Genomic DNA, 26,979 nt, shown 5'->3' with positions numbered 1-26,979 from the left:
CTTTTTGTTTTAAGTTCACGACGTAAACCAGTTACGTCATTTCCGTACACAAGATGGCGGCGTCCTTGTGGACCGTGTGTGGCCAGAAGATTTGCAGGTATTTTTATTTCGGTTTTTTTAAATATATAGTTTTGGAAACTTTACACGCGTTGTAGTACGATAATAGTGCGTTTAACGGTGTGACGTTTACAAAACGCGACGCTCCAATTGTCCGCGTGTGAACATATGACGTACACGGTGTGACCAATTTTATAATGATCACGCCATCGATCATTACTGTCGTTCGAGTCTGTTTACCTTTTGCTAATTGCTTTCTAATTCCATTCCGTAGTATACTTTGTGATAAAATAACATTAAAAAAAACACCGAAGGGACCTTTAGTCGTAATTACGCAGTCAAAATGTTTGGTTGTTTTCTCAACTTCCGGTAATGGTCACGTGACTTGGATGACGTGGTCATTCTGCTGCAATCATCAAATTTGTTGCATTCAGTGACGAAACCCGCGACAATGAGAGGCCAAATAATAAGAATAAGAATAGAAAATAATAAAAATCAAAAAATCGGTTTTTCTGCGGGTGAGCAAAACTGCACTTATGTACAACTGCACAAAAAAAAGTGTTTCATCAAAAGAACTACATAGTACAAAGTATAAAAATACAGTATAAATTGGATGTTTCAGATTTCACCCTGTGAACTGTAGCCAGCGACGGTTCTTCAACTCTGGTAAGTTTAAAATGTGAAATGTATTATCATATTATTATTATTATTATTATTATTGTTATTATTGTTTTATTATTGTATATTGATTATGATTTTTCAGGTCGGGGCTTCTTCCTGTTGCGACCTCGGCCCCTCCCACTCCTGGTGGTGACAGGCGGTGGATATTATGGTTATCAACATTACAAGAGGCGGGACCGGGAAGATGAAGCCCCGCCCGCTCTGGCCACACCCGCTCAGGTGAATAGTTGCTCCTGTCAGGTGGGCGGGGCGAGGGGGCGGAGCCTGTGGATAGAAGTCCAAAGTGGGCCAAACCATTTAAACACGCGCTGTCCTTCTCGAGTGAGAATCGAACAACGGCCGCATGGTGAGCGGCAACCCGTGTCGCCACCACCGCGGCGGTGGCTGTAATTGGCGTGATGCGACGTGTCGTAAGCGTGACCCGTTGCGACATATTGGCAAAACAAAGGAGGGAGGAAGAGGGGGAGGAAATGGAGGAGGTGGACGGGTGAAGCGAGCGGCGGCTCGACTCAGGTAATACAAAAACGTGCATGTGTGTATATTTGGTATACCGATGTGGACGTGTAATTGGCGTGTTTTGAATGTGTGAAGTTATTTTGTATATAGTGTGTTATATTTACATTGGTGTTTGTGTGTGTGTGTGTGGGAGGGGGGCATAAGAGCGCCCAGTTAGAGCATGAGATGCTAATTCCGCTTGATCCAGTGTTAACCCACTTTGCACACACACACTCTCAGAATTGTCCTTAGCGTATGGGCGTGCGAGAGACCAGCTCATGGGTTACAGTGATACCTTGGCTTATGAACTTAATTGGTTCGCAGACAGTGTGTAAGGTGAAAAGTGTGTATCCCAAAAAAATAATTTCCCATAGGAAACCATTTAAATGAGAATAATCCGTTCCCAGGGCCCCATAAAACATAATTTTTGAATTTTCTAAGACTTAAAACGACACAAAATAGACCTTATTTTATGTATAATAAGTGTCCTGTGGTATTATAATTAAAGAAATTAACTGCACTGTATCATAAAGTTGTTTTATTTACCTTTGTGATGGTCATTGATGGCTTGATGGAACGGAGTGGCCTCAGCATTAAACACTTGATGAGGAACGTAGCCTTCTTCTTTCACCATCTTGAGGAATGGTCCCTCGTAAGTGCTTTCTGTGCGATAATTTTACCTAGTTCCTCATCAATTGTGTTCTGTTTAGCTGGGTTGATAGCTTTTTGCATCAAGTGTACAGATGGCTTGTGCAGGTTATTTGTGGAGCTTGATTGATGGGATATTTTAACCTTGCAGTCTACACTCTGCCTTTGGACTATCAAAGTTGAAACTAGTCCAAATTTCACTTTCTATCCATTTTGTCACTCTCTATCTATCTTGACCAATCACGTGGCTTTAACCGAAGACTTGGGGGCGGGGAATAGAGGACCAAAACAAGCCGGCTGCCATTTTCTTTGAGGAGAATGGGGTAGTTCGTGAACGACACATCACTCATTGAGGCAGCTTTGTGTGTATCCCAAAAATAGTTTGTATGCCAAGGTAAAATTTTCATAAATGTAACGTTCATAAACCAAAAAGTTCGTTAGCCAAGGGGTTCGTAAACCGAGGTATCATTGTACTTTTAAAGGACAACCGACACCGCCATAATTTGTAAAATCACTTCAAATGACTTCTGAGCACGCTGGTGCCCTGGTGAGTGATATGGGTGTCAGTGGCTACAATAGCGGCTAACCCTTAGCCACACTGACTTAGTTACGGACCACATCAATGTCCTTGTGATGCATTTTGAAAAAAAAATATCAGTGTCAGTGTAAAATGTATTATTATTATTATTATTATTATTATTATACTTGAAAAAATGTGATCCCAAAATTGCAACTGTAGCTTTTTTTTGGGACATTTTCCAAGGTTTTCACTTCCTTCTTATCCTCCTCCTCACCAAACCAATGAACCAATCAGATTGCAGCTACCACATTTGGCGCGTCGTCACCTGACTGCGCTCAGGGCACGCGTGGGTGGCTCCGCCTCTTGGCGTCGTTGGCCAATTGCATTCCTCTGCTACTTCCTGCCCGTCCGCTCTCTGCAGCCACTGGCCAATCGCGTGAGGGCCTCATTCTTATTGGACCATCTGACCGCGAGCTTTCTACCTCTTCACATGCACCGTCGTGTCTGTCCCCGCAGGTGGCGCTGTATCGCTCCTTCCCCACCCGTCTACTGTCTCGAGCTTGGGGTCGCGTCAACGGGGTGGAGCTTCCCACGTGGTTACGCAAACCCATCTACTCACTCTACATCTGGACTTTTGGAGTCAACATGCAGGTTAGAACATCTTTACAAAATCAGCGTTAGGATCTTCGTCTTTGTCAGAGATTTTCGATCGGACACTGTGGACGAAAGGCTCGGACACAGAAAGATTGTCTTTTTACTGCCGGCAGGAGACATAGCCATTCATGACAGACGTCTGGATTCTGCAGCCCTCTGCCAAGCTATTGAGAGTATATACAAATTTAGTAAAACATAGTTTTACTAATGTAACAGGTGTAAGCAATAAAACATTGTCTCTTCCATGAACTGATAAATTTGTAACCTGGCTAATGAGCTCTTCCTGTGAAGGATTTTCAAGTCGTAAATTACTTCGGTGATAAAGGAGTTTCCCAAGTCCCAAATTCTGTACAAGGCCAGATCTCCGAGATGAAGATGACAGTTTAACTTGCTGTGTCTGTTGACCTCAGATTGACCCCAGGTTTTCTGTGCTTCAATTGTGTATTTGAGTCACACATGTTGACTTAGCATATAACAGCATGAAACTTTTAAATATGATAACTTCTTATTCTTCATCAGTCTTCATGCCATGTCCTCCAATAGGAAGCAGCGGTGGAAGATTTGCGTCTCTACCGTAATCTCGGAGAGTTTTTCCGGCGCCCTCTTAAAGATTCGGCACGGCCTCTTTGCTCCGCCTCTTGCCTGGTAAGACTTCCTTAAAGCCACACAAAAAATAAATTCAAATAAATTGGTTTATTTAGTATAAAATTATGTTTTATGGGGACCTGGGAACGGATTATTCTCATTTGAATGGTTTCCTATGGGAAGTGAATGTTTGGAATACTATTTGAGTTACTTCCGTGTTGAGTGACCGCTGGCGCGTGTGGCTGCCGCTGCGTACCCGCAGAAAAACTGATCTGTAACTGTAAAAGGGCCTTGAGAGTTTTGAAAGGCGCTTAGAAATGAAATATAGCTAGGTAGCTAATAGATAGCTAACAATAATAACAATCATACATTTAATTCATTAAGCGCCTTTCAGAACAGTGATACCATCGTCTGTGGACCACAATCCGTTCCAGAAACCTGTTCGAAAACCGATTTGTTCAAAAACCGAAACAGCACTTTCCATTATAATCAATGTAAAAATTTTAATTTGTTCTGAGTCTAGAAAAGCACTTTTTAACTATTCTACAGCATAAACTGGATAAACACATATTAAGGTCATTTGTAAAATACTTTATAAACAAAGTGTTATATTTAAAAAAAGAGTTAATTCCTAAGTTATATGGGTTTGGAGTTATATGCACTTGAAATGGTGGCGCCTGTACAAAATACAATGCAATACATACATATTGGTGTATGGAGCTATTTTGAATGGATTTCGACTTACGACCATTTTGACTTATGACGGTTTGGACGCAACGGAACTCGATCGTAAGTGTGATGTTACCTGTACATACATATTGGTTTATATCGCGCTGACCCTGAAACAAAGCGCTAACATGGAAACAAAAAAACAGAAATGCTGCCCTCATGTGGAAAGGAAGAAAAAAAACATTGCCAGAGGCCATGGTCAGCGCTTTATCTGCTTCCAAGCATGAAAAAAACAAAACCGGGAACAAATTCGGTAATGGCGCTTTACGTCATATTTTCAATTCCAAAATAAATTTGTGAATGAGTTCAAGACACATTTGATGATGATGATGATGATGATGATGATGACATGCGATGTCAGGTGTCTCCAGCAGATGGCAGGATTGTTCACCTTGGTCGCGTTTTGAGTTCGGAGGTGGAACAAGTGAAAGGAGTCACTTATAGTCTGGAAGACTTCTTGGGCCCGCAAGATGGAACCAGCAACGGTGAGAAAGAAACAACTCTTGCATCACAGTTTGATTCTGTTAGCGACTCCTAATGTGATTCCCTTAGCGACTACGGCGTCCAATCGAGAGTCATCGCTGTCATCGTCCTTCCGGGACGATCTCCTGACCAGTCCAGACAACGACCTGTTCCACGTGGTTGTGTACTTGGCCCCCGGTGACTATCATCGCTTCCACTCGCCTGCCGACTGGACGGTGGCGCTCAGGCGACACTTCACAGGTCAGTGTACGCAGCTACTTCCTGTTTCCTGTTATGTGCTTGTATATCAAGTTGTGTGTCAGATTTATGAATACAGTGATACATTGGCTTACAAACTTAATTGGTTCGCATACAGAGTTTGTTAGGTGAAAAGTGTGTATCCTAAAAAATAATTTCCCATAGGAAACCATTAAAATGACAATAATCAGTTCCCAGGTCTCAATAAAACATAATTTTCTACTTTTCTAAGCCTTAAAACTACACAAAATACACCTAATTTTATGTATAATAAATGTGCTATGGTATTATAATTAAAGAAATAAACTGTACTGTATAATAAAGTTGTTTTATTTACCTTTGTGATGGTCGTTGATGTCTTGATGGAATGGAGTGGCCGGTTTCATCACCATTAAAACACTTGATGAGGAACATAGCCTTCTTCTTCCACCATTTTGAGGAATGATTCCTTGTAAGCGTTGACAGCTTCATTGTCACAACTGGCTGCCTCACCATGACGAATGACACTATGAATCCCTGTACGACACTTAGTTTTTGAACCATTTGTGGCTAGCCTTGAAATTAAGTGTACAGATGGTTCGTAAGCCAAGGGGTTCGTAAACCGAGGTATCACTGTACATATATGTGTGCGACGATAATGAAATAAACCAACATGGTGGTCAGGTTCGCTGCTGTCGGTGAGTCCCGGCATAGCGGGACGGGTGAAAGCGTTGTTTTGCCTAAACGAGCGAGTGGCTCTGAACGGACGATGGCGACATGGCTTCTTTTCCTTGACGGCCGTCGGCGCCACCAACGTGGGATCCATACGCATCTACTTTGACCAAGTCAGTTGGCGCTCGCACACACAAACACAATATGCAAAAATGCGTCCACTCCAGTGCCAGGGTTTTTGTCATTGTCACTCGAATTCCAGGACCCACAGAATATTGAGTTTAAGGATGACATAAACATTCAATACAGCGTAAGAAACCTTAGATTCTCTGTTTTCATCAGAAAAAAACAGTTAATTCCTAAATTATATGGGTCTGGAGTTATATGAGCTTGAAATGAGGGCAGCTGTCCAAAATACAATGCAATACAGGTAACATCCGACTTACAACCGGCTCGACTTACGACCACCCGTACTTATGACCATGACCTGTCTATTAGCTGGCTATTAGCTATAATGCTATCTAGCTGGCTGGCTTTCTAGCTAGCTGTCTTTTAGCTAACTGTTAGCTATCTATCTGGCTAGCTAGCGATGGAGCTGGCACCCAAGTAGGAAAAAAAAACCCGAACAAATTCGGGAATGGCGCTTTTCGTCGTATTTCCAATTCCCGAATAAATTCGTGAATGGCAGTGAATGAGTTAAAGGCAAATATCAGACAGATACTAAAAAAAATAGCAGGGGGGTGGAGCTAACCCAAAGCTAACGTGTTGTTTTTGCTATGTCTTACTGATGCCGCTTTCAGGAACTGCAGACCAACACGCCCGGCGACAAAAAAGGCAATTTCCACGACCTACGTTATGCGGCGGGGGCGGAGCTTGCCAAAGAGGGTGTGGCCTTGCAGCGAGGGGAGGCGGTGGGCGAGTTTAATTTAGGCTCTACGGTGGTGGTCCTCTTCGAAGCCCCCAAAAATTTCACTTTCAGCGTCAAGCCGGGACAAACTGTCAGAGTGGGCGAGGGGCTGGGGAGCCTCTGATTGGCCGAATCGCTTCGGTTGAACTTGGACTTACATGGGGGTCGGGTGTATCCCACAATGCCTTGCAGCTGCTGTATTGGAAATCATGGGAATAATCATGTCAATTCTAATTCTTGTTTTTTATTTATTTATATAATATAAATATTTTTTTAAACATAGAGGAAAGGTATGTTTTAACGACTACTATAACTGAATTTCACATACTGGCTTTAACCGCAAACATTTTGTCATTCCAAATGAAGAATTAATGTAAACTGTGCATGATTTCTCAAGATGGATCAATTAATTAATCAATAATTGATTGTGCAGGAGTTGTTTTGACATTTTTATTGCATGCTTTTATACATGGCGCCATGGAAACTGAAAGGAATTCAGGTTAATGTAGCATGAAAAAAAAATCTCAGGTTCATTAGCTTTCTATCTTTTTGAGTTACTTCCGGGTTGAGTGTGGCTACCGCTGCTCACCCACAGAAAAACTGAACCTGTGACTGTAAAGTGACCTTGAGAGTTTTGAAAGGCGCTTATCAATGCTACCTTGCTAGCTATCTATTTGCTATCTAGCTCCCTGGCCGGCTATCTGGCTAGCTATCTATTAGCTATATAGCTATGTAGCTGGATGACTGGCTATCTAGCTGGCTAACTATTAGCTCTCTATTGGCTAATTATTATTTGAACTATTCAATGCTTCAATGGTGATTAGACCCCGCCCCCTTTTTTATGCAGCAGCAACACAACCAATAGGAAAGCGGCTTACAGCAATTGACATGCCGATGAAATCGAGGTTCTGCGAGCCCCCCGTGCGACCACACCTCCTCGCAGGTCACGTCCTTGACGACCCACGCGGTTTTCCCGTTCCCGTCCGCGACCCCCTCGCCGCTTGACCCCGCCTCTGCAACGGAGGGGGCGGAGCCTGCGCTCGTCTTGAGGGCCAAGAAGCAAGTCAAGTTGAGATCCAGAGCGGCGGCGCCCCCTCGTGGACGTGGCGTGTTCTGGCGGCATTGAGGACACGGGATCCACACCTGATCCAGATCACGGTTGGTTGACACGCTAACAGCACGCCAAAAATATGAAACCACATACGTGTACGAGCTATCTATTTGCTATCTATTAGCTGGCTATCTGGTTTGCTATCTATGAGCTGTCTAGCTACCTGGCTATCTAGCTAGCTATCTAATAGCTGTCTAATAGCTATCAGTAGCTATCTATTAGCTAGCTGGCTAGCTTTCTATCTATTTGAGTTACTTCCGGGTTGAGTGAACGCTGGCGTGTGTGTCTGCCGCTGCTCACACTCACAGAAAAACATCCCGTGACTGTAAAGTGACCTTGAGAGTTTTGAAAGGCGCTTATAAATGAAAGATATTGTTGTTATTATTATTATTATTATTAATTTATTATAGTTATTAGCTATCTATTCGCTAGCTACTAGCTATTAGTTATCTGTTAGCTAGCTAGCCAGCTTGCTATCTATTTGAGTTACTTCCGGGTTGAGTGAATGCTGGCGCGTATGGCTGCCGCTGCTCACCCACAAACATTTATCCTGTGACTGTAAAGTGACCTTGAGAGTTTTGAAAGGTGCTTATAAATTAAATGTATTATTATTATTATTAAAAACAGAATGAGGAAGTCACCTGTTCGTTCATGACAGTATCCAGTCGCTTGATGCACGCCTGGCAGAAGGTGTGGCCGCAGTGAAGTCGCCGCGGCAACCGCGTCGCCAGATCGTAGCGGCCGAAGCAAACGATGCAACGCGGGGATGCCGTCGAGCCGCCGCCTCTTTCTTCCGATTCGTTGGACATTTTCATCTAGAGGCACAAGCTTATGATTTATTGTCATATGATATAACCCAAACTTATATACAGGCTGGCGCATGTGGCTGCCGCTGCTCACCCACGGAAAAAATTATCCTATGACACTAAAGTGACCTCGACAGTTTTGAAAGGCGCTTATAAATGAAACGTATTATTATTTAGCGTCATTTTTATCATTTTATATTTCATATCAATTTTTATTACTGTAGAAAAAAATCGCTCTTAGTTAAGCACTTTCTGCACCCTCTTTGTTGTATGAAGCAGCACTAGATGAAAGAGTAGTAGATCAAAGCGTCCTTTTCACCAGTGGATCAAAGACGTCATTGTGAAATGTGCACGTCTGCTGCAAGCTAAATGTTGAAAACAAACACAAACCCCATAGCATCCATTGAGGAAAAGAGATTGTCTCCTGTCCCATGTAAATCCGCTTCAATTCCAAGCCGCGACTTTTCTTCTCAAATATCATATGCATGATTCATAGGTCATCTCCTCATGTCACCAACTAATGGGTGAATATTCTCTCTCGGGATTTTCAGCGGTGAATGTCGGAGCATATCGAAAGCCAATAGCGATGAGGGAGGAGCTTGTTTCAAACTTACCTGATGATGTCACATCCTGTCTGTTTTGGACTTGTTGATCCCACGGCAGCGTCTTGGATGCTTTTGGTGGTCTTCGTCTTGGGCGTCACTTCCTGCTCGCCTTCAAGGTACTTTTGTTGGATTTGGATGAAATATTCAACAGGTCTTTTTCTATTGGTTGGCTGCCGCTGTGGCATATCAGGTTGCACCTATGGTTGCCTAGCAACAGGACTCCACGCTGCGCCGATGTCACTGGCGATTTTGTTTAGTGTCACATTCAAACGGGGCCTCATCGGTTTTCACATTAATTTACAACTCAACCACCATTTTGTTTTTATACATTTTGAATTAATAGTAAGGTCAAATATATGGTTTTAAAATAATGTTTTATTGTATTTTCTTTCGTGAAAACAATTTGGATAAACATTATGTGAGCGTTTAATTCATCTATTAGCTAGCTAGCTAGCTGGCTATCTATTATCGAGCTAGCTAGCTATACAGCTGGCTAATAGATAAATTTAATCTTGTTGTGTGAGCAGCGGCTACACAAATGGATAGAAAGCTAGCTAGCTATCTTGCTAACTATCTATTAGCCAGCTAGATAAATTTTGTCCACGAGAGGCCGCCATAATCGCCGCCATAGAAGACCTCTAGTGATTATTGATTGAATTATTATTATTATTATTAAAACCCCAGTGATTAAAAGGGCAATATTCAATTATAGCATATTTTAATAGAGTATTGATAAATGTCAACATGAATGTTTACAAATGTGTGTTAGTAAAGGACATCATTTGATTTGTGCTGTTAAAAAAAAAATAATATTCATATAAAAATCAGATATTGTCATTTTCCATACTGACGACAAGATAACATTTGATCGTAGAAAACATAGTTTGTTCCTACACTCTGCGTTGACCTTCATTAACCTCGTTTGACCTCTGCTGCAGTTCAGGTCAGCTTTTGTTTTTTTTTCAGTTTTTCAAAATAAAATACATACATAAAACAAGGGCCCGATTGATATGAAATATTTTGAAAGCCAATCCAAGAATTTGATGCACTGAAACAAGGCCTAACGCCAATAGCAGATATTAGCCAGCGCTAATTTGAATAATCAATTCAAATAATTATTTTTCAATGTTTTTGTGATTTAGAATTTGCAACAGAGGTCATTATCTTGGTTTTAAATCTTAAAAAATCTGCCCTCCTCCACCCCCCCAAAAAATCCCTTTTGGGTTAGGGGACAGTTTGAAAAAGTTAAATATTAATAATACAATAATAATACTAATATTGACACTCACAGTTGACAAAATAAAATAAAACAACAAATGACAAGTTCCTTTTTTTTAACGTTTGACACCTTCAGTCTTTCCAAGTGTGTAACGGGATGCTTGTCGGTTGCCTGACGCTAGCTGTTAGCGGATAGTCGCTCCTGGCTAGCTGAGAGCGGTTAGTTATTAGTAGCTACCGGTTAGCGGCCAACCCAGAAGTGAGAAGTCATTAGTGGCTAGCCGTTAGCGACTAGTCATTAGTAGCTAGCCGTTAGCGGCTAGCCCGAAGTGAGAAGTCATTACTGACTTGCCGTTAGCGACTAGTCATTAGTAGCTAACCGTTAGCAGCTAGCCTGAAGTGAGAAGTCATTAGTGGCGAGCCGATAGCGACTAGTCATTAGTAGCTAGCCGTTAGCAGCTATCCCGAAGTGAGAAGTCATTAGTGGTTAGCCGTTAGCGACTAGTTGTTTGCCGCTAACAACGAGAAGATCACCCTAACAAAAATGGCCGCCATTCCATTTCTCTTCAGTCAACGTCTTCTTTTACCGGAGCCAATCAGTCACGGCGTAGTGTTCCGGGCTATGACATCACTTCCTCCTCCTGCATCTGTAGCAGCAGGCGCAGCGCCCCCCGTTTCCGTCCTCTTCCACTTCCTTCACCAAATACGGCGGCGGAGCCACGTAGGGATTGAGGTCATTTCCGTTCATCACCGCCGGATTGGCGATGACGGTGGCGCCGTCGGTCGATGTACGCAGGTGGGCACGAGGGATGGTCACCTGACCGTACGGGTTGTCCAGCGACACTCTGATGTTGGACGACATTGCGCCGCCTGAAGAGGCGACGACCAATTAGAAACGGATAAACAATAATGACAATACAGTAATAATAATCCATTTCATTTACAAGGGCTTTTCTGAGGGTGAGCAGCGGCAGCCACACGCGCCAGGGTTCACTCAACCGGGAATAACTCGAATAGATCATGTTAGTTAGCTAACTAATATATAGCCAGCGAGACAGCTAATTGATAGCAAATAGATAGCTAGCTAGGTAGCCAGCAACGGTGACCCCGTTCAACCGGGAATAACTCAAATAGATCAAGTTAGCTAACTAACTAATAGGGAGCCAGCTAGATAGCGAGACAGCTAATCAATAGCAAATAGATAGCAAATAGATAATACCAATATCAATAATCAAAACTACTTTATTATACAGTACAGTTTATTTCTTTAATTATAATACCATCGCACATTTATTATACATAAAATGATGTATATGTTGTGTAGTTTTAAGGCTTAGAAAATTTGAAAATTTTGTTTTATGGGGATCTGGGGACGGATTATTCTCATTTTAATGGTTTCGTATGGTAAATTATTTTTTGGGATACACACTTTTCGCCTTACACACTCTGTCTGGGAACCAGTTAAGTTGGTAAGCCAAAGTATCACTGTACTTGATACACATAAACTCAAATCTGTCTGAAAATGTCATTAAAAAAAAAATAAAATCAGGAAATCTGTCAATAAACAAATACTACATCCAAATGCAGTCTAAAACTCAATGGATTGTTATCGTAACAAATGCGCAATGGCGGAGGTCTCGAAGCACCATGATGTCATTACCGAAACAACAACTGGCCAAATGGGGCCTCAGATTTAAACAGGACGTTGTCGTCCAACAATACGCCTGCTCGAGTCGTGGTATGAGCTCACTTTTCAAACTCAGTCGGAGAAAAAGACGTAATGTAGAAAAGTATGACTTGCCTGTTGAAGCGAACGTGTCTAGAGGACAAAAGTTGAGCTGCGGTCAAAACAAAGGAAAATTTACAACTGTTCTCCCTCTCGATCTTTTTTTTTTTTCCAGAATGCTTGAAGCTCGCTCGACTGCCTAAACCTGTTCAACTGGATGACACACCCGCTGACCACGCCCCTTTTTGTCCAACAGGTGGAATGTGGCTGTCTATTCGCTGGCTAATAGCTATCTATTCGCTAGCTATTTGCTATCTGTTCGCTGGCTAATGGCTATCTTTTTGCTGGCTATTAGCTATCTATTCGCTGGCTAATGGCTATCTATTCGCTGGCTAATAGCTATCTATTCGCTAGCTATTTGCTATCTGTTCGCTGGCTAATGGCTATCTTTTTGCTGGCTATTAGCTATCTATTCGCTGGCTAATGGCTATCTATTCGCTGGCTAATGGCTATCTATTCGCTGGCTAATAGCTATCTATTCGCTAGCTATTCGCTTTGTGACATGAAGCGGTTCTAGATGAAAGAGGAGAGGTTCAAAGCGTCCTTTTCAGCATCGGATCAGGGACGTGATGGTGGAATGTGCATATCTACTACAAGCTAAATGTTGAAAGCAAACACGCAGCTGTAGCATCCATTGACTGTTAACCGACTAGCCGGCTATCTATTTACTATTTATTTGCTATCAATTAGCTAGCTAGCTATTAGCTGTCTAGCTGACTGTCCATTAGCTAGCTGGCTAGCCATTCGCTGTAAGCTGTCTAGGTGTTGGCTATCTGGCTTTCTAGTAACTATTTATTTGATGTCTATTCGCTAGCTAGATAGCTTTATATCTATTTGAGTTGCTTCGGCGTTGAGTGAACGCTGCTGCGTGTGGCTGCCGCTGCTCACCCACAGAAAGACGTATCCTGTGACTGTAAAGTGACCTTGAGAGTTTTGAAAGGCGCTTAGATATCAAATGGATTATTATTGTTAATGACTTATCCCAAAAATCTGCAAACCGTCCCACAAAATTACTGTCAAAAATTATGTTACAAGAGCTATTTACAATCAAAACTCGTTGTTGCTTTAACCTCATGATTGTGAAAGCGTTAATGGAGCTTTCACTTGACACATCCAATATGGTGGTTATATCGCCATATGTATGCGTACAATTATGACAATTGTATTTCACGTCGTTTGTCAAAATGGTTCACCTACAACATATCTAGAAGTGCCTACGTTATTATACGACCATAATATGTCCAATAGCTTTTTTTAAAGTTATTTTTATGTCAAAAAAAGTTTTTGCTCGCTCGTCCAGAGAAAGCAAAACAGCGTCCTCACATAGCACTTCCTTTTCCGGTGAAAGACCCTCCCTATTCGCTTTAGCTGTTAGCTCTTCGCAGGACGGGATTAGGAGAAAGTGGAAAACCAAGTAGAAAAAGTTGGTCCAAGGGCGAAATGAGTACAGACATGGACCATAAAGAGGCCCGGTGACCGGACACCGAGTGTGTCGCTTCCACTAGTCGCCTCTCGGGTGGGTTCGTGCGGCGTAAAAAAAAAAACCGAAAGACGTCGTTAATCCTCGAAGACCCTCCAGTCCCACCCGGGCACTCCTCAGTCAGCCTTCTCTTCTCTCGGTTGCCTTTGCGCTCTATTCATCGATAAAAGGGCGGACACGCCGATTAATAGTTATTGTGGTCATCGCTTGCGTACTTTTTGGCTTTTAACTGAGTTTGCCAGCTGCACTTTATGATGTTTTGCAAGCCCCTTGTGTTTGTTAGCATAGCTTAGCTTCGATTTTCCGTTCACTTGAATGGGCTACGGTTCCTCTACGTTAGCGTCACTTTGAACACGCAGCTATTGTGAGTTTATCTAAGGGGTTTTGTTTGTAATTTGGTTTTGTGTGGTTTATACATTTATATAACTGGACGTTAGATAAACATTAACACAAATTTAACGTTGACATGTATGAAGAATGACGGGTGTGTTCCTGTCATCAAAACTAGTGGAAGTCAATTCGTACTACAACCGAGATAGTGTTTGTGTTGTTGTCTTCGTCGTAAAAACATTTTTTTTGTGTATCTTGTTCCTCCACAGTGGATCATGTAAACTTTCCTCTGTCGACTTCACCGTGACGCCGCCTGACACATGATGGGTTTCGGTCGGGATCTGAGAAATTCCCATGAGGGATTACTGAAACTACAGGATTGGGAATTAAAGGTACTCGTTTTGCATTCTTTATTTCGTTCTTGTCGGAAGTGGGAATTAGGGATGCGATTTCAAAAACAAGAGAATGTTCCTGCACATTGGCATGGAAACAAATGTGTCAAGAATGTGGAAAGAAAGTTTTTTGTGTAATAGGATTCAGCCCATCGGAATTGACTGAAGCCAACTAATACAAATCCTAGAGAATACATTTAAAGGACAATAATAATAATATATAATAATAATAATAATAATAATTTGTAAAATCAGTTCAAATGACTACTACTGAGCGTATTTTACAAAGATTCCGCAGCATATAGCTATATTTTACCTTTTAAGACTCGCGCTAAATATTCAGGAAGTCTTGTTTTCGAGTTGATGACGATGCCTGATGTGACGTCACGGAGGGAACGCCCCTGACCGAGAAAGCGACACACAATGCATTTTGGGTACTTTGGTCTGAAAACTTCGTGTTGATCCGTGTTGATGGCGAAATTAGAAGGAAAACACATCAATAACGCAATGGTGAATCGTTTTGTGTTGCACCAAGACTACTATTTGATACTAGTTGACACAAATTCCCAGCAGACAAATCAGCCCATTTCCGAGAGAGCTTGGGCGCCATCTTGTGCATTTTCTGGGCGCTACATTAGAGTCCAGACGGCTCAAAGTGATACGGGAGGACTTCTTTTATTGATTCCAAACATTTAAGCTTTCGTCTTCAGAACTATTTGAATCATATTCATAATTGGATGGACCTCGAGTGGACAAAATTTATACTTGGGCCTCACGGGCATACAATTCGTGGTGATGCTGAATAAAAAAATGAAAATTTTATTGCAGCTGCTGGAGACTGTGAAGCGTTTCATGACCCTACGCGTCAAGAGCGACAAGGAATACGCCGCCCTGCTTCTCAACATGACGCAGCAGATGGAGAAACAGGAAGCGGCCGACTACGTCAGCACAGTCAGCAAGGTGAGGACCCCCCCCCCCCCCCCCACTAATAATAATAATAATAATAATACATTTCATTTATGAGCGCCTTTCAAAACTCTCAAGGTCGCTTTACAGTCACTGGATGAGTTTTCTCTCGGTGAGCAGCAGCAGCCATACGCGCCAGCGTTCACTCAACCCGGAAGTAACTCAAATAAATAGAAAGCTAGCTAGCTAATATCTAGTTAGCTAGATAGCTATCAAGCCAGACAACTAATAGATAGCTAATAGATAGCTAGCTAAGTGTCTTTCAAAACTCTCAAGGTCACTTTACAAGCGAATAGATTGCTAATAACTAGCTGGCTATATGGCTAATAGATACAGTAGCTAGCTAAATAGCTAATAGCCAGCTAGATAACAAGATAGCCAGCTAATAGGTTTTCAAGATGTCTTGCCTACATTGTTTGCCTACATTAGCTCAATTAATAATAATAAGCATAATAATAATACATTTTATTTTCAAGCGCCTTTCAAAGTTCTCAAGGACACTTTACAGTCACAGAAAAGTATAGAAAAAAAACAATAAAAATATAGCTATAATATAATAATATAATATAGAAAAAAATACAATAAAAATAGAAACAAGAGATAAAGCTACATCCCTCGCGTTTGTTGTTACAGTCGTGGTCGCAGGTGGTGCGTCAGACGGAGGCGCTCGGTCGCGTCATGAGGGGTCACGCCGACGACCTCAACTCGGGTCCGCTGCACCGCCTCGCCACGCTCATCAGAGACAAGCAGCAGGTGAAGAAGAGCTACCAGAGTCTTCATCAGCAGCTGGAGAGCCACAAGCACAAGGTCGGTACACTGAAACGGACATTTAATAATAATAATAATTATTATAATAATAATGACGATGACGGATAACGTTGATTATAACGATAATAAAGCATTTAATTCATAAGCACCTTTCAAAACTTTCAATGACATTTTACAGTTACAGTTCACGTATAGAATTTATTATCACAACGTTCTATGTAGTCGTCTTTATTATGATTATTATTCTTAACTCATTCACTGCCAGACGATGTGCAAAAATGTGTCCACTCCAGTGCCAGGGTTTTTGTCATTTTCACTCAAATTGCAGGACCCATAGAATATTGAGTTTTAGGACTACATAAACATTCAATACGGCGTAAGAAAACGTAGACTCTCTTCTTGCATCTGAAAAAACAGTTAATTACTAAGTTATTTGGGTCTGGAGTTATCTGAGCTTGAAATGGGGGCGGCTGTACGAAATAGAATGCATATTGATTTATATAGTGCTTTAACAATAGCTGAAGCTGTAACAAAGTGCTTCCTAGCTAGCTATCTATTAGCTTGCTGGCTATTGGCTATATGGCTTGCTAGCTATTGCCTGTGTAGCTTGCTATCTATTAGCGATATAGCTAGCTATCTATTCGCTATCTATTAGCTTGCTGGCTGTTGGCTATATGGCTTGCTATCTATTAGCGATATAGCTAGCTATCTATTAGCTGGCTGTATCGCTGATGGCTGGCTAGCTGTGTAGCTGGTGGCTGGGTATCAGCTATTTAGCCAGCTAGCTCACTTTCTATCTATTTGGGTTACTTCCGGGTTGAGTGACCGCTGGTGCGTGTGGCTGCCGCTGCTCACCCACTGAAAAACCTATCCAGTGACTATAAAGTGACCTTGAGAGTTTTGAAAGGCGCTTCTAAATGAAAGGTAGTATAGTAGCATGAACTAAAGGCAAAAAACAAACAAAAAAAACATTGCCAGAGGTCTGACCAACGCTTTATCGGCACCCCGCTAAATTTCATATGATTATTTTCATGATTTTTAGGTGACTCGGAGTGACCTGGACAAGCTAAAGTCGACGTATCGCCAACTGAGCCGCGACGCCAACAACGCCAAGGAAAAATACCGAGAAGCTCTCAGCAAAGGTTTTGACCTCACGTGAAAAAGTTATCACAAAACAAAAACAAAAAATCGCTAACTTTGCGTACGCCCACCAGGCCGTGAAGCGGAGCGGGCGCACGAACGCTACGACAAAGCCACCGCCAAGCTCCACAACCTCCACAACCAGTACGTGGTGGCCGTGTGCGGCGCGCAGACCACGCAGGAAGAACATCGGCGGCGCGCCGCGCCCGCGTTGCTCGACGCTCTCCAAAGGATGCAGGAGGACATGACGCTCGCTCTGTGAGTAATGCGACCCCGCCATGCTACATAGCCAACTGGCTAGCCTACAGATACCTAGTCAGATAGCCAGTCAGTTGGATAGTGAATAGATAGCTAGCCAGATAGCAAATAGCTAGCCAGCTAGCTAATAGATAGCAAATAGCTAGCAAATAATATTAGTAATAATAATAATAATAATAATAATTAATTCTAATAATGATAATAAGAATCTATCTTATTTCTAAGCACCTTTCAAAACTCTCAAGGTCACTTTACAGTCACTGGATAGGTTTTCCTGTGGGTGAGCAGCGGCAGCCACACGCGCCAGTGTTCACTCAATCCGGAAGTAACTCAAATAGATAGAAAGCTAGCTAGCTAATAGATACCCAATAGATACCTAGCTAGATAGCCAATCAGTTACATAGTGAACAGATAGATAGCTAGATAGCAAATAGCTATCCAGATAGCTAATAAATAGCAAATAGCTAGCTAATAATAATAATAATAATAATAATAATAATAATAATCTTTCATTTCTAAGCACCTTTCAAAACTTTCAAGGTCACTTTACAGTCACAGGATACGTTTTTCTGTGGGTGAGCAGCGGCAGCCACACGCGCCAGTGTTCACTCAATCCGGAAGTAACTCAAATAGATAGAAAGCTCGCTAGCTAATAGATAGCCAACAGATACCTAGCTAGATAGCCAGTTAGTTGGATAGTGAATGGCTAGCCAGATAGCTAATAGATAGCAAATAATAATAATAATAACGACTTTATAACGCTCGGGAAAGTCCGGAAGCACGAAGCAGGCTTCTGATTGGCTATGCAAATTTCCAAACAAACCAAAATTTCCAAACCAAACGAAGATTTCAAAATTGGAATAATTTATTCCGATTTCGAAATCTTCATTCAAACGTTTGTTTTTGTTTTTTTTTTTGTTTTCAAAAAAGTTGTCGGCCACCCGGGCGGAGACGTTTTGCAAGTTGTACGCCCGACGTAAAAATTGCACACCCCAGGTGTCAGGGCAGACGTTATTTCAGACACTGCTACATACGTAGCCGCGCTAGCTGCGGGATAAGAAAGCCAATGGCCGATTGCTCATCGATTCCCATGTATGCGCAGGAAAAACATTTTGGAAGAGTACTGCGAGATCAGCAGTCTACTGACCGACGAAGTGGTCAAAGTCCATCAAGAAATTTCTGCGGCGGTCCAGCAGATCGACCCGCTGGTGGAATACCAGCACTTTATCGACGCCTACAGGTCGCCGTGGTAACACCAGAGGATTTATTTTATTTTCTTTTATCCATTAGTCTACTGACTGGTCGCCGTTGCAGGTCCCCAGAGAGCCCCGAAGCCAACGTGGAGTTCGATACGTCCCTGCTTGATGACACGGACAACCTGTCGGCCAATGAGATCCTCTGGAACACCTTGACGGCCGACAGTCTTCAGGCCATGTGAGGACGCGTCACCCAGAAACGCACCTATCATAGCCGTCACATGATCATTTTTGGCCAATCCTGCTTCGTCATCATCCAGAATTTGCATATCGTCTCATGTTCAGGTTGTCCTCAGCCACAGAGGAGTTAGCACTGACTCAACAGAATCTAAGAAGCAAAGAGGCTCTGGTGGACGACCTGGATGCCAAAATCATCAGTAGCCAGCAGAACGCAGACAGGAAGTCCGAGTTGGTGTCTCCGTGTCCGTCTCCGTCTCGCCATCCGTGTGGTTTGTCTCTTATCAAAGTCTGTCCTGTCCATCTGTCCTCAGCTGCGTGCTCCTCCTCAGTCAGAAACTGTCCCTCCTGGAGCTGCGTCAAACCGTCCAATCCCTACGCAGCTCCGAAGCTCGCCTGTCCTCCCAGAAGGCCTTGTTGGACGCCAAGATGGCGGACGCCCCGTCTCCGCCTCCCCCGCCGCCGCCGCTCGCGATGCCTTACGAGGACGACACTCGCTCCGTCAGCTCCACCGTAAGATGTGGCAGCGGAGGCTCGCTCGGGGCTGGAGTGGAGCTTTTTTTTTTTAAATCGGTTCAATGTCTGTCAAAATAAAAGCATGCTCTTCCTGTTTGGTCTTGGATCTTTTCAGGATAAAGCCAAGGAGAAGAGTTCTCGCTTGGACACGCTACGACATTCGCTGGCTGGAATGATCCGCTCGCCAAAAGCCATGTTGGGCTCATCGTCTTCGGTGAGCTACTTGATACTACTACTACTACTACTACTACCACCACTACTACTGCTACCACTACTACTGCTACCACTACTACTACCTTGAGAGTTTTGAAAGGCGCTTATAAATGAAATGTATTATTATTATTATTATTATTATTATTACTACTACCACCACTACTACTACTACTACCACCACCACTACTACTACCTTAAGAGTTTTGAAAGGCGCCTATAAATGAAATGTATTATTATTATTATTATTACTACTACCACTACTACGACTACTATTACGACTACTCCTATTATTACTACTACGACTACCACCACCACTACTACCACTCCTACCACTATTACTACTGATACTGATACTACTACTGATACTGATAATACAATTGATCTATGACTTTTCCACATTTCTTGATCAATGGCCACATCAACTTGAAAATGGTCAATGAAAATTTCAAAATAAAACCCCAAATTCAAGAATTAAAAGAAAAACGTGTGTGTGTTTTTTGATTGACAGCAGTTCTTCGACGTCATCCCGTCGTCAGAGCGCCCTCTGGCGGACCAAGAGTGGTACCACGGCGCCATCCCTCGCACGGAAGCCCAAGAGCTCCTTCGGCAACAGGGCGACTTCCTGGTGAGGGAGAGTCACGGCAAACCGGGCGAGTACGTCCTCTCCGTGTTCTCGGACGAGCAGCGGCGACATTTCATCATCCAGTTTGCCGACGTACGTGGACGTAGGACACGCCCCCTCTGCACGCCGTATCACTTGATTTTGTTACATTTCCCGTTTCTTTATTCCGTTAGAATCAATACCGCTTCGAGGGCACGGGCTTCACCACCATCCCGCAGCTCATCGAGCACCATTTTGCCACCAAACAGCTGATCACTAAAAAATCTGGCGTGGTGCTCCTCAACCCTGTTGTCAAGGTAAGCGTTTTCACGCGACTTGATGACATCACGGAATTTTCCCGTGTGTCACATGTGTGTGTTTTCTGATGTGTGCAAGGACAAAAAGTGGATCCTCAACCACGAGGATGTGGCGCTGGGTGAGCTGCTGGGCAAGGTGAGCTTTAAAAAAAAAAATACCATAAGTGATGAATTAAAGGACAACCGACACCATTCCTAACTGACATCAGAAAAACGTTTGATAGCATCTAAAATACCCAAAACACGCAGGCTGATATTTTTAGTCAAATGTAAAACACCAATAAAAATGACTAAGTGTCCCAAAACTGCCACAAAACGAGCTCGGAACTGGCGAGGTTCGGGAAGTCCTGCCCCCTTGTTTGTGACGTCACGGCAGGATACTCTTTCACAAACTGCCTTGCTCCAGAATCGAAACAATGCCTTGAGAGAGTTCAGATTCGGAGAAAATGCTTTCTTGTTATGAATATGATTCAAATAGTTCTGAAGAAGAAAGCATAAATTTTGCAATTGATTAAAGAAGTCCTTATTTCTCATTTTGAGGTGTAACTTACACCTTCTTTATGCGTGTTACCGCAATTGGCTGCGACACGCAACGATTCACCATCGCATTATTTATGTAGTTTTCCCTGTAATTTCACTATCAACACGTGTTTTCAGATATAAAAAAAAGTACCCAAAATGCATTGTGTGTCGCTTTCTCGGTCAGGGGCGTTCCCTCCGTGACGTCACTTAGGGCATCGTAAAGAAAATATATCATGAAGATTTTTTTTTCTTGTTCCCCTTCACAATAAAAGTATGTAATACAAACAGAGCATTTATTTTATTTTTTTGTCTTTCCCCCCCTCGGGCCTCTTTTTATGAATGGAAACATTTTCCAAAAACGTAATATTGATCAAAGAAGATGGGCGGGCCTTATTCATGACATTAACTCCTCCCCCAGGGCAACTTTGGCGAGGTGTTCAAAGGGACGTTGCTGCGAGACAAAACGGCGGTGGCCGTCAAAACCTGCAAAGAAGATTTGCCCCCAGAACTCAAGATCCGATTTCTTTCCGAGGCCAGGTGAGCCCTGATTTTGAATTTAGGGAATTCTTAATTCATCCTAGTTTAATTTTTCCGTCCTAATGCGTGTGTTCAGGATCCTGAAACAATACGATCACCCGAACATCGTGAAACTGATCGGCGTGTGCACTCAGAGGCAGCCCATCTACATCGTCATGGAGCTTGTTCCCGGTAAATGCAGAAATGTCCCACTTCCGTCATTCCTCGACTTGATTCGTGTCCGTCTGACTCGTTAGGCGGCGACTTCCTGTCCTTCTTGCGGAAAAAGAAAGATGATCTGAAAACCAAGCAACTCCTACGATTCGCCGTGGACGCGGCGGCCGGCATGGCCTACTTGGAGAGTAAAAACTGCATCCACAGGTGAGTTGCGACGAGGACTACATGATCGTCGCGTTCTCACGTTTACATACGTGTGTGTGTGTGTGTGTGCGTGTGTTAGGGACCTGGCGGCGAGGAACTGCCTGGTGGGAGAAGGTAGCTTGTTGAAGATTAGCGATTTCGGGATGAGTCGTCAGGAAGACGACGGCGTTTATTCGTCGTCCGGACTCAAGCAAATTCCCATCAAGTGGACCGCCCCCGAAGCTCTCAACTACGGTAAGGATGAAGCTCCAAAAAAACAAGTAGTAATTCAAGTCATCCATAATAATAATAATATTCTATCTATTTGAGTTACTTCCGGGTTGAGTGAACGCTGGCGCGTGTGGCTGCCATTGCTCACCCACAGAAAAAACTTATCCTGTGATTGTAAAATGACCTTGAGAGTTTTGAAAGGCGCTTATAAATGAAATGTATTATTATTTTAGAAATCTAGCTCGCTAATAGACAGCTAATTTGATAGCTACGTAACACGCCTAGAAAGCTAGCTAGCTAATAGATAGCTAACAGATAGCTAGCTAGGCCTTCACTCAACCCGGAAGTAACTCAGATAGAAAGCTGGCTAGCTAATAAACAGCTAATTCGATAGCTAAGTAACACGGCTAGAAAGCTAGCTAATAGATAGCTAACAGATAGCTAGCTAGGCCTTCACTCAACCCGGAAGTAACTCAGATACTTGACGTTGAGCTATCTAATATCTATCTGATGGCTATCTAATAGCTATCTATTAGCTGTATGGTTGGCTAGCTATCTATGAGCTATCTAGCTAGCTATCTAATAGTAATGTATTAGCTATTTATTAGCTAGCTAGCTTTCTATCTATTTGGGTTACTTCCGGGTTGAGTGAACGCTGGCGCGTGTGGTTGCCGCTGCTCACCCACTGAAAAACGTATCCTTTGACGCTAAAGTGACCATGAGAGTTTTGAAAGGCGCTTATAAATGAAATTTATTATTATTATTATTATTATTATTAGTAGTAGTAGTAGTAGTAGTATTATTATTATTATTATAGAAAGCTAGCTAGCTAATATATAGCTAACAGATACCTAGTTAGGCCTTCATTCAACCCAGAAGTAACTCAGATAGAAAGATAGCTAATAGACAGCTAATTCGATAGCTAAGTACCTCTTACAGTCACAGGATATTTTTTCTGCGGATGAGCAGTGGCAGCCACACGCACCAGCGGTCACTCAACCCGGAAGTAACATGAAGTAAAAAAAAAAACTAAATAATATGACAACACAGAGTCATTCATTCTTCGGCGCTTTTCTGTACCCTCTTTGTGACATGAAGCATAAATCATATCACCTCAACAGGTCGTTACACGTCTGAAAGTGACGTTTGGAGTTACGGCATCCTCCTGTGGGAAACTTTCAGTCTGGGGGTGTGTCCTTACCCGGGGATGACCAATCAGCAAGCTCGCGAGCAAGTGGAAAAAGGTGAGCAGCGCACGCCTCACTTGCGTATGGCAAGCGGTGAGTGACGTCTGTGGTTGCTAGGTTACCGGATGGCGTGTCCTCAACGTTGCCCGGATGACGTGTACAAGGTGATGCAGCGCTGTTGGCAGTACAGCCCGGAAGAGCGGCCGAAGTTCGCCGAACTGCAGCGAGATCTCGCCGCCATCAAAAAGAAGTGACGGCGAAGCGCGGTTTGTTTATTTTTTTTTTTAATTTGGAGGGGGGTAGGTGGGAGGGGCTTAACATTTGAACACTTAAAATGGCGTCGGTCAAACAGGAAATACAGTGATACCTCTGTTTACGAACCCCTTGGCTTACGAACTTTTCGGTTTAAGAATGTTACATTTATGAAAATATTACCTTGGCATACAAACTTTACTTGGCATACGAACTTTTTTCGTACACGGAGCTGCCTCAATGAGTGATGTCGTTCGCGAACGAGCCCGTTCTAACAACAAAATGGCAGCCGACTGTTTTTGTCCTCTATTCCCCGCCCACAGTCGTCGGTTAAAGCCACGTGATCGGTCAAGAATGCAGCAGTGAAGGGGGGGGGTGTGGTTTAAACATTAAAGAGGCAGGCAGATGACAGTGAGAGAGTTTCAACTTTGATTTGAGTTCAAAGGCAGAGTGTAGACTGCAAGGTCAAAATATCCCATTAATCAAGCTCCACAAATAACCCGCACAAGCCATCTGTACACCTGATGCAAAAAGCTATCAACCCAGCTAAACAGAACACAATTGATGACGAACTAGATAAAATTATCGCAGAGAAAGCACCTCCAAGGGATCATTCCTCAAGATGGTGAAAGGTTACGTTCAAGTGTTTAATGCTGATCAAACCGGCCACTCCATTCCATCAAGACATCAACGACCATAACAAAGGTCAATAAAACCACTTTATTATATAGTACAGTTTATTTCTTTAATTATAATACAATCACACATTTATTATACATACAATATGGTATAGTTTGTGTAGTTTTAAGTCTTAGAAAATTAGAAAATTATGTTTTTTGGGGACCTCGGAACGGATTATTCTCATTTTAATGGTTTCTTATGGGAAATTAATTTTTGGGAAAGACACTTTTCGCCTTAAACACTCTGGGAACCAATTAAGTTCGTAAGCCAAGGTATCACAGTATGCACGCTTGCATCACAAAGTTAAAAAAAAAATGTTATTCCCACATGAACCACCTCCATTTCACGTCTAACCCCGTAACCATAGCAACCGGACTAATACCCTTTATATATGTACATTATAGCTTGACTTTTTATGTGTATTTATACTTTTTTTTTTAAATTTCTAAGCAAATCCAACATCTTAAAAGAAACACTTTTTTTTAGACAATCAGTAACAATGTTATTTATTTATGGAAAAAATAAAATGCTGCAAGTGGAGCTTATCTTTTAGCGCCATCCGCTAGTTCCTTTATTTTGTACATAAATCACATTGACAAGCACCATTGATGAAAAACGCTTTATAAGACAATTGATGCATTTATAATGAAAATAAAACAACAGATGAGCTTTTTTTTGTGTCATGATGACTTTATGGAATTTACTGCTTGGTTTTGCATTATGGAAAATAAACCCCCAAAAATCATATTTAACTAAATGAAATTCATTAATAATAATAATAATACATTTGATTTCTAAGCGCCTTTCAAAACCCTCAAGGTCACTTTACATCGTTCACTCAACCCGAAGCAACTCAGATAGATAGAAAGCTAGCTAGCTCAGTAGCTAGCTAGCTAACTTCCCAAGCAATGCTAATACAAACGATTCCATCATCTATACAAACATTAATTAGGTGAATATATTAAAATTGTAAACTTCCAAAGAGTGTGGGCAAGGTGGTGGGTTTGGGGTGTGGCTTGTAACCGATTCGTTCATTAATAAGATCCGTCCTTGACGCCGTGGTTGAACATGAGGGTAGAGTTTCTCCCCCAATCACTTCGCTGCCAGCTGCGGAGTCCCCACCCGCGCCACCTCCAGACTGCGCCTCTTCTCGTTGACGTTTCCGTGCCTTCAAGAAAGCAAGAGCCGAGGAACATCAATCTTGTACCGGTATGTTACTCAATGACAACCATTGATGAGAAGGTTTCTTCAGCCGTCATCTGTACTTCTTCGAAGGTGTAAATAGCTTCTTTTTTTAATAAAACAGCAAAACCCTTCACTAAATCACCACGGTGGGGTGAGGTTCAATTTGGATCGTTCCAACAACCGACTTCTTAGACAATATAGGCTTAGTCACCAGATCAAATGGGGCAATCACGCCAGTCGTAGACCCATACTCAGGCAGGACAATAGTGGTAATCAGTGTAGCCGCAGGGAGTAGTCCTCTGCTCCCCCCAACCTGAGAGCAGGGACCAATCATAGCAGAGTCTGGCACCGCCACATCTGGACAGTAGGGATATATATATATATATATATATAGGGCCAAAACTACCAGCAAAAGATTTTAGTTCGCTGACAAAGCCTCTCGGATAAGAAGCGAAACGTCCGACACCTTCAAAGAAGTACAAATGACGGCTGAAGAAACCTTCTCATCCTGTACGACAGAGCTTACATAAACAGGTGATAAAATGGAAAAATAACCTCAAGCTCCTTCTTGATGCTCTCAAATTCATCGGTGTCATCGATCTTCAGCTCCAGACGAGTAGGTTTCCTTCTCAACATTTCTCTAGGGGACATTCACTGACTAAAAAACAATTGTGCACACACAAGATAAAACATTACATTGAGCTTCCGTTTCCAAAGATCAACAAAACCCGTGTTTTTATTTAGATACAGGTATAATTTGTGTAGTTTTAAGGCTTAGAAAATTAGAAAGTAGAAAATGATGTTTTATGGGGACCTGGGAACGGATTATTCTCATTTTAATGGTTTCCTATGGGAAATTATTTTTTGGGATACACACTGGGAACCAATTAAGTTCTGAAGCCAAGGTATCACTGTACCTTGTTTAACTTGAAATTGTCAATATATCAATTTCACCCAAATAAATCAAATACAGTACACACTGCAATTTTTACAACCATATTTTACTTTGGAGGAAACATTTTTTTTATTGTTTTCCGACAAATGTTACCAAAACAAGTGACTCGTCGTTCACCTTTTTTTTTTGTTTTATAAAACTGTAAATTTGAAACAGCTTAGTGTTTTTTACGATTTATTGATTTTGTTAAGTGGCTGATATTCTAATTATTTGAACGAACGTTCATTTGACAGCGTTTAAATGTGCATTCTACAATGCTAATGCTAAAAGCTAAGCGACTAAAAACATGGCGATAAACGTTTCTATGGATGTTCTCACGATTAATACCAACAGAAATGTATTTTATTTACCTGCCAGCTGCACTTCAAGATGCGTTATGTCCTCTTTCGGATTAGTTTTATCGTCTTTTCACTGTTTTGTGGTGCGAAATTTAAATTTTCAAGGGGCGTCTCGGTGGGCAGGAAGTACAACTATTTACCCCGGAAAACGTCCAGTACATTCTG

At 42.3% G+C, this 26,979-nt stretch overlaps 5 protein-coding genes across 8 annotated transcripts; 2 read left to right on the top strand and 3 right to left on the bottom strand.

The window, feature by feature from the left end:
* The first annotated feature begins 53 nt into the window (after positions 1–53).
* Positions 54–7,075, top strand: pisd (phosphatidylserine decarboxylase). Of its 2 annotated transcripts, XM_089021120.1 has the most exons (9): positions 54–97; positions 680–723; positions 821–957; positions 2,918–3,052; positions 3,599–3,700; positions 4,731–4,854; positions 4,922–5,092; positions 5,753–5,913; positions 6,541–7,075. In XM_089021120.1, the coding sequence occupies exons 1-9, from the start codon at positions 54–56 to the stop codon at positions 6,769–6,771; spliced, it is 1,149 nt and encodes a 382-aa protein (XP_088877246.1). In that variant the 3' UTR covers positions 6,772–7,075. The 2 variants fall into 2 exon arrangements, with proteins under 2 accessions (XP_088877246.1, XP_088877245.1); XM_089021119.1 differs by lacking the exons at positions 54–97; positions 680–723; positions 821–957 and adding exons at positions 1,066–1,251; positions 2,696–2,837.
* Positions 7,076–7,179: 104 nt separating this feature from the next.
* On the bottom strand, positions 7,180–9,285 carry rnf224 (ring finger protein 224). The gene is made up of 3 exons (XM_089021142.1): positions 9,179–9,285; positions 8,400–8,573; positions 7,180–7,790 (listed from the first exon to the last, which is right to left on the bottom strand). Exons 2-3 carry the CDS (start codon positions 8,571–8,573, stop codon positions 7,458–7,460), a joined length of 507 nt encoding a protein of 168 aa, XP_088877268.1. The 5' UTR covers positions 9,179–9,285; the 3' UTR covers positions 7,180–7,457.
* Positions 9,286–9,870: 585 nt separating this feature from the next.
* On the bottom strand, positions 9,871–13,511 carry LOC148884831 (uncharacterized). Of its 2 annotated transcripts, none has more exons than XM_089021148.1 (2): positions 13,392–13,511; positions 9,871–11,257 (listed from the first exon to the last, which is right to left on the bottom strand). In XM_089021148.1, the coding sequence occupies exon 2, from the start codon at positions 11,247–11,249 to the stop codon at positions 11,016–11,018; it is 234 nt and encodes a 77-aa protein (XP_088877274.1). In that variant the 5' UTR covers positions 11,250–11,257; positions 13,392–13,511; the 3' UTR covers positions 9,871–11,015. The 2 variants fall into 2 exon arrangements, with proteins under 2 accessions (XP_088877274.1, XP_088877273.1); XM_089021147.1 differs by lacking the exon at positions 13,392–13,511 and adding an exon at positions 12,189–12,332.
* A 23-nt stretch (positions 13,512–13,534) lies between these two features.
* fer (fer tyrosine kinase) lies at positions 13,535–25,008 on the top strand. Of its 2 annotated transcripts, none has more exons than XM_089021096.1 (20): positions 13,535–13,689; positions 14,253–14,375; positions 15,204–15,335; positions 15,975–16,148; positions 17,152–17,251; positions 17,324–17,507; positions 18,610–18,747; positions 18,822–18,941; positions 19,049–19,171; positions 19,255–19,453; positions 19,572–19,670; positions 20,181–20,384; positions 20,465–20,587; positions 20,667–20,723; positions 21,528–21,646; positions 21,723–21,817; positions 21,883–22,006; positions 22,086–22,240; positions 23,338–23,460; positions 23,521–25,008. In XM_089021096.1, the coding sequence occupies exons 2-20, from the start codon at positions 14,304–14,306 to the stop codon at positions 23,655–23,657; spliced, it is 2,478 nt and encodes an 825-aa protein (XP_088877222.1). In that variant the 5' UTR covers positions 13,535–13,689; positions 14,253–14,303; the 3' UTR covers positions 23,658–25,008. The 2 variants fall into 2 exon arrangements, with proteins under 2 accessions (XP_088877222.1, XP_088877221.1); XM_089021095.1 differs by having other exon boundaries at positions 20,178–20,384.
* A 135-nt stretch (positions 25,009–25,143) lies between these two features.
* Positions 25,144–26,966, bottom strand: cdc26 (cell division cycle 26 homolog). The gene is made up of 3 exons (XM_089021145.1): positions 26,827–26,966; positions 26,077–26,179; positions 25,144–25,504 (listed from the first exon to the last, which is right to left on the bottom strand). Exons 2-3 carry the CDS (start codon positions 26,170–26,172, stop codon positions 25,298–25,300), a joined length of 303 nt encoding a protein of 100 aa, XP_088877271.1. The 5' UTR covers positions 26,173–26,179; positions 26,827–26,966; the 3' UTR covers positions 25,144–25,297.
* Between the last annotated feature and the right edge of the window lie 13 nt (positions 26,967–26,979).

This window comes from Hippocampus bargibanti, linkage group LG18, assembly GCF_051943395.1.
Source record: "Hippocampus bargibanti isolate YZ-2025 linkage group LG18, ASM5194339v1, whole genome shotgun sequence".
NCBI lineage: Eukaryota > Metazoa > Chordata > Actinopteri > Syngnathiformes > Syngnathidae > Hippocampus > Hippocampus bargibanti.
Note: the sequence above shows the minus strand (reverse complement) of the source record. Positions and strands in the feature narration are given on the sequence as shown.

Bases quoted from the DNA above. Each gene is read 5' to 3' on its own strand.
- cdc26 (XM_089021145.1), bottom strand. From the start codon at position 26,172: ATGTCCCCTAGAGAAATGTTGAGAAGGAAACCTACTCGTCTGGAGCTG. The intron at 25,505-26,076 runs GTTATTTTTCCA...GCTTTCTTGAAG, and splicing joins GCATCAAGAAGGAGCTTGAG to GCACGGAAACGTCAACGAGA.
- rnf224 (XM_089021142.1), bottom strand. From the start codon at position 8,573: ATGAAAATGTCCAACGAATCGGAAGAAAGAGGCGGCGGCTCGACGGCA. The intron at 7,791-8,399 runs GTGACTTCCTCA...GATCTGGATCAG, and splicing joins ATACTGTCATGAACGAACAG to GTGTGGATCCCGTGTCCTCA.
- LOC148884831 (XM_089021148.1), bottom strand. From the start codon at position 11,249: ATGTCGTCCAACATCAGAGTGTCGCTGGACAACCCGTACGGTCAGGTG.
- pisd (XM_089021119.1), top strand. From the start codon at position 1,082: ATGGTGAGCGGCAACCCGTGTCGCCACCACCGCGGCGGTGGCTGTAAT. The intron at 2,838-2,917 runs GTGAGGGCCTCA...CTGTCCCCGCAG, and splicing joins TGCAGCCACTGGCCAATCGC to GTGGCGCTGTATCGCTCCTT. The intron at 4,855-4,921 runs GTGAGAAAGAAA...TGATTCCCTTAG, and splicing joins GCAAGATGGAACCAGCAACG to CGACTACGGCGTCCAATCGA.
- fer (XM_089021095.1), top strand. From the start codon at position 14,304: ATGATGGGTTTCGGTCGGGATCTGAGAAATTCCCATGAGGGATTACTG. The intron at 17,252-17,323 runs GTTTTGACCTCA...TACGCCCACCAG, and splicing joins CCGAGAAGCTCTCAGCAAAG to GCCGTGAAGCGGAGCGGGCG. The intron at 20,588-20,666 runs GTAAGCGTTTTC...GATGTGTGCAAG, and splicing joins TCCTCAACCCTGTTGTCAAG to GACAAAAAGTGGATCCTCAA.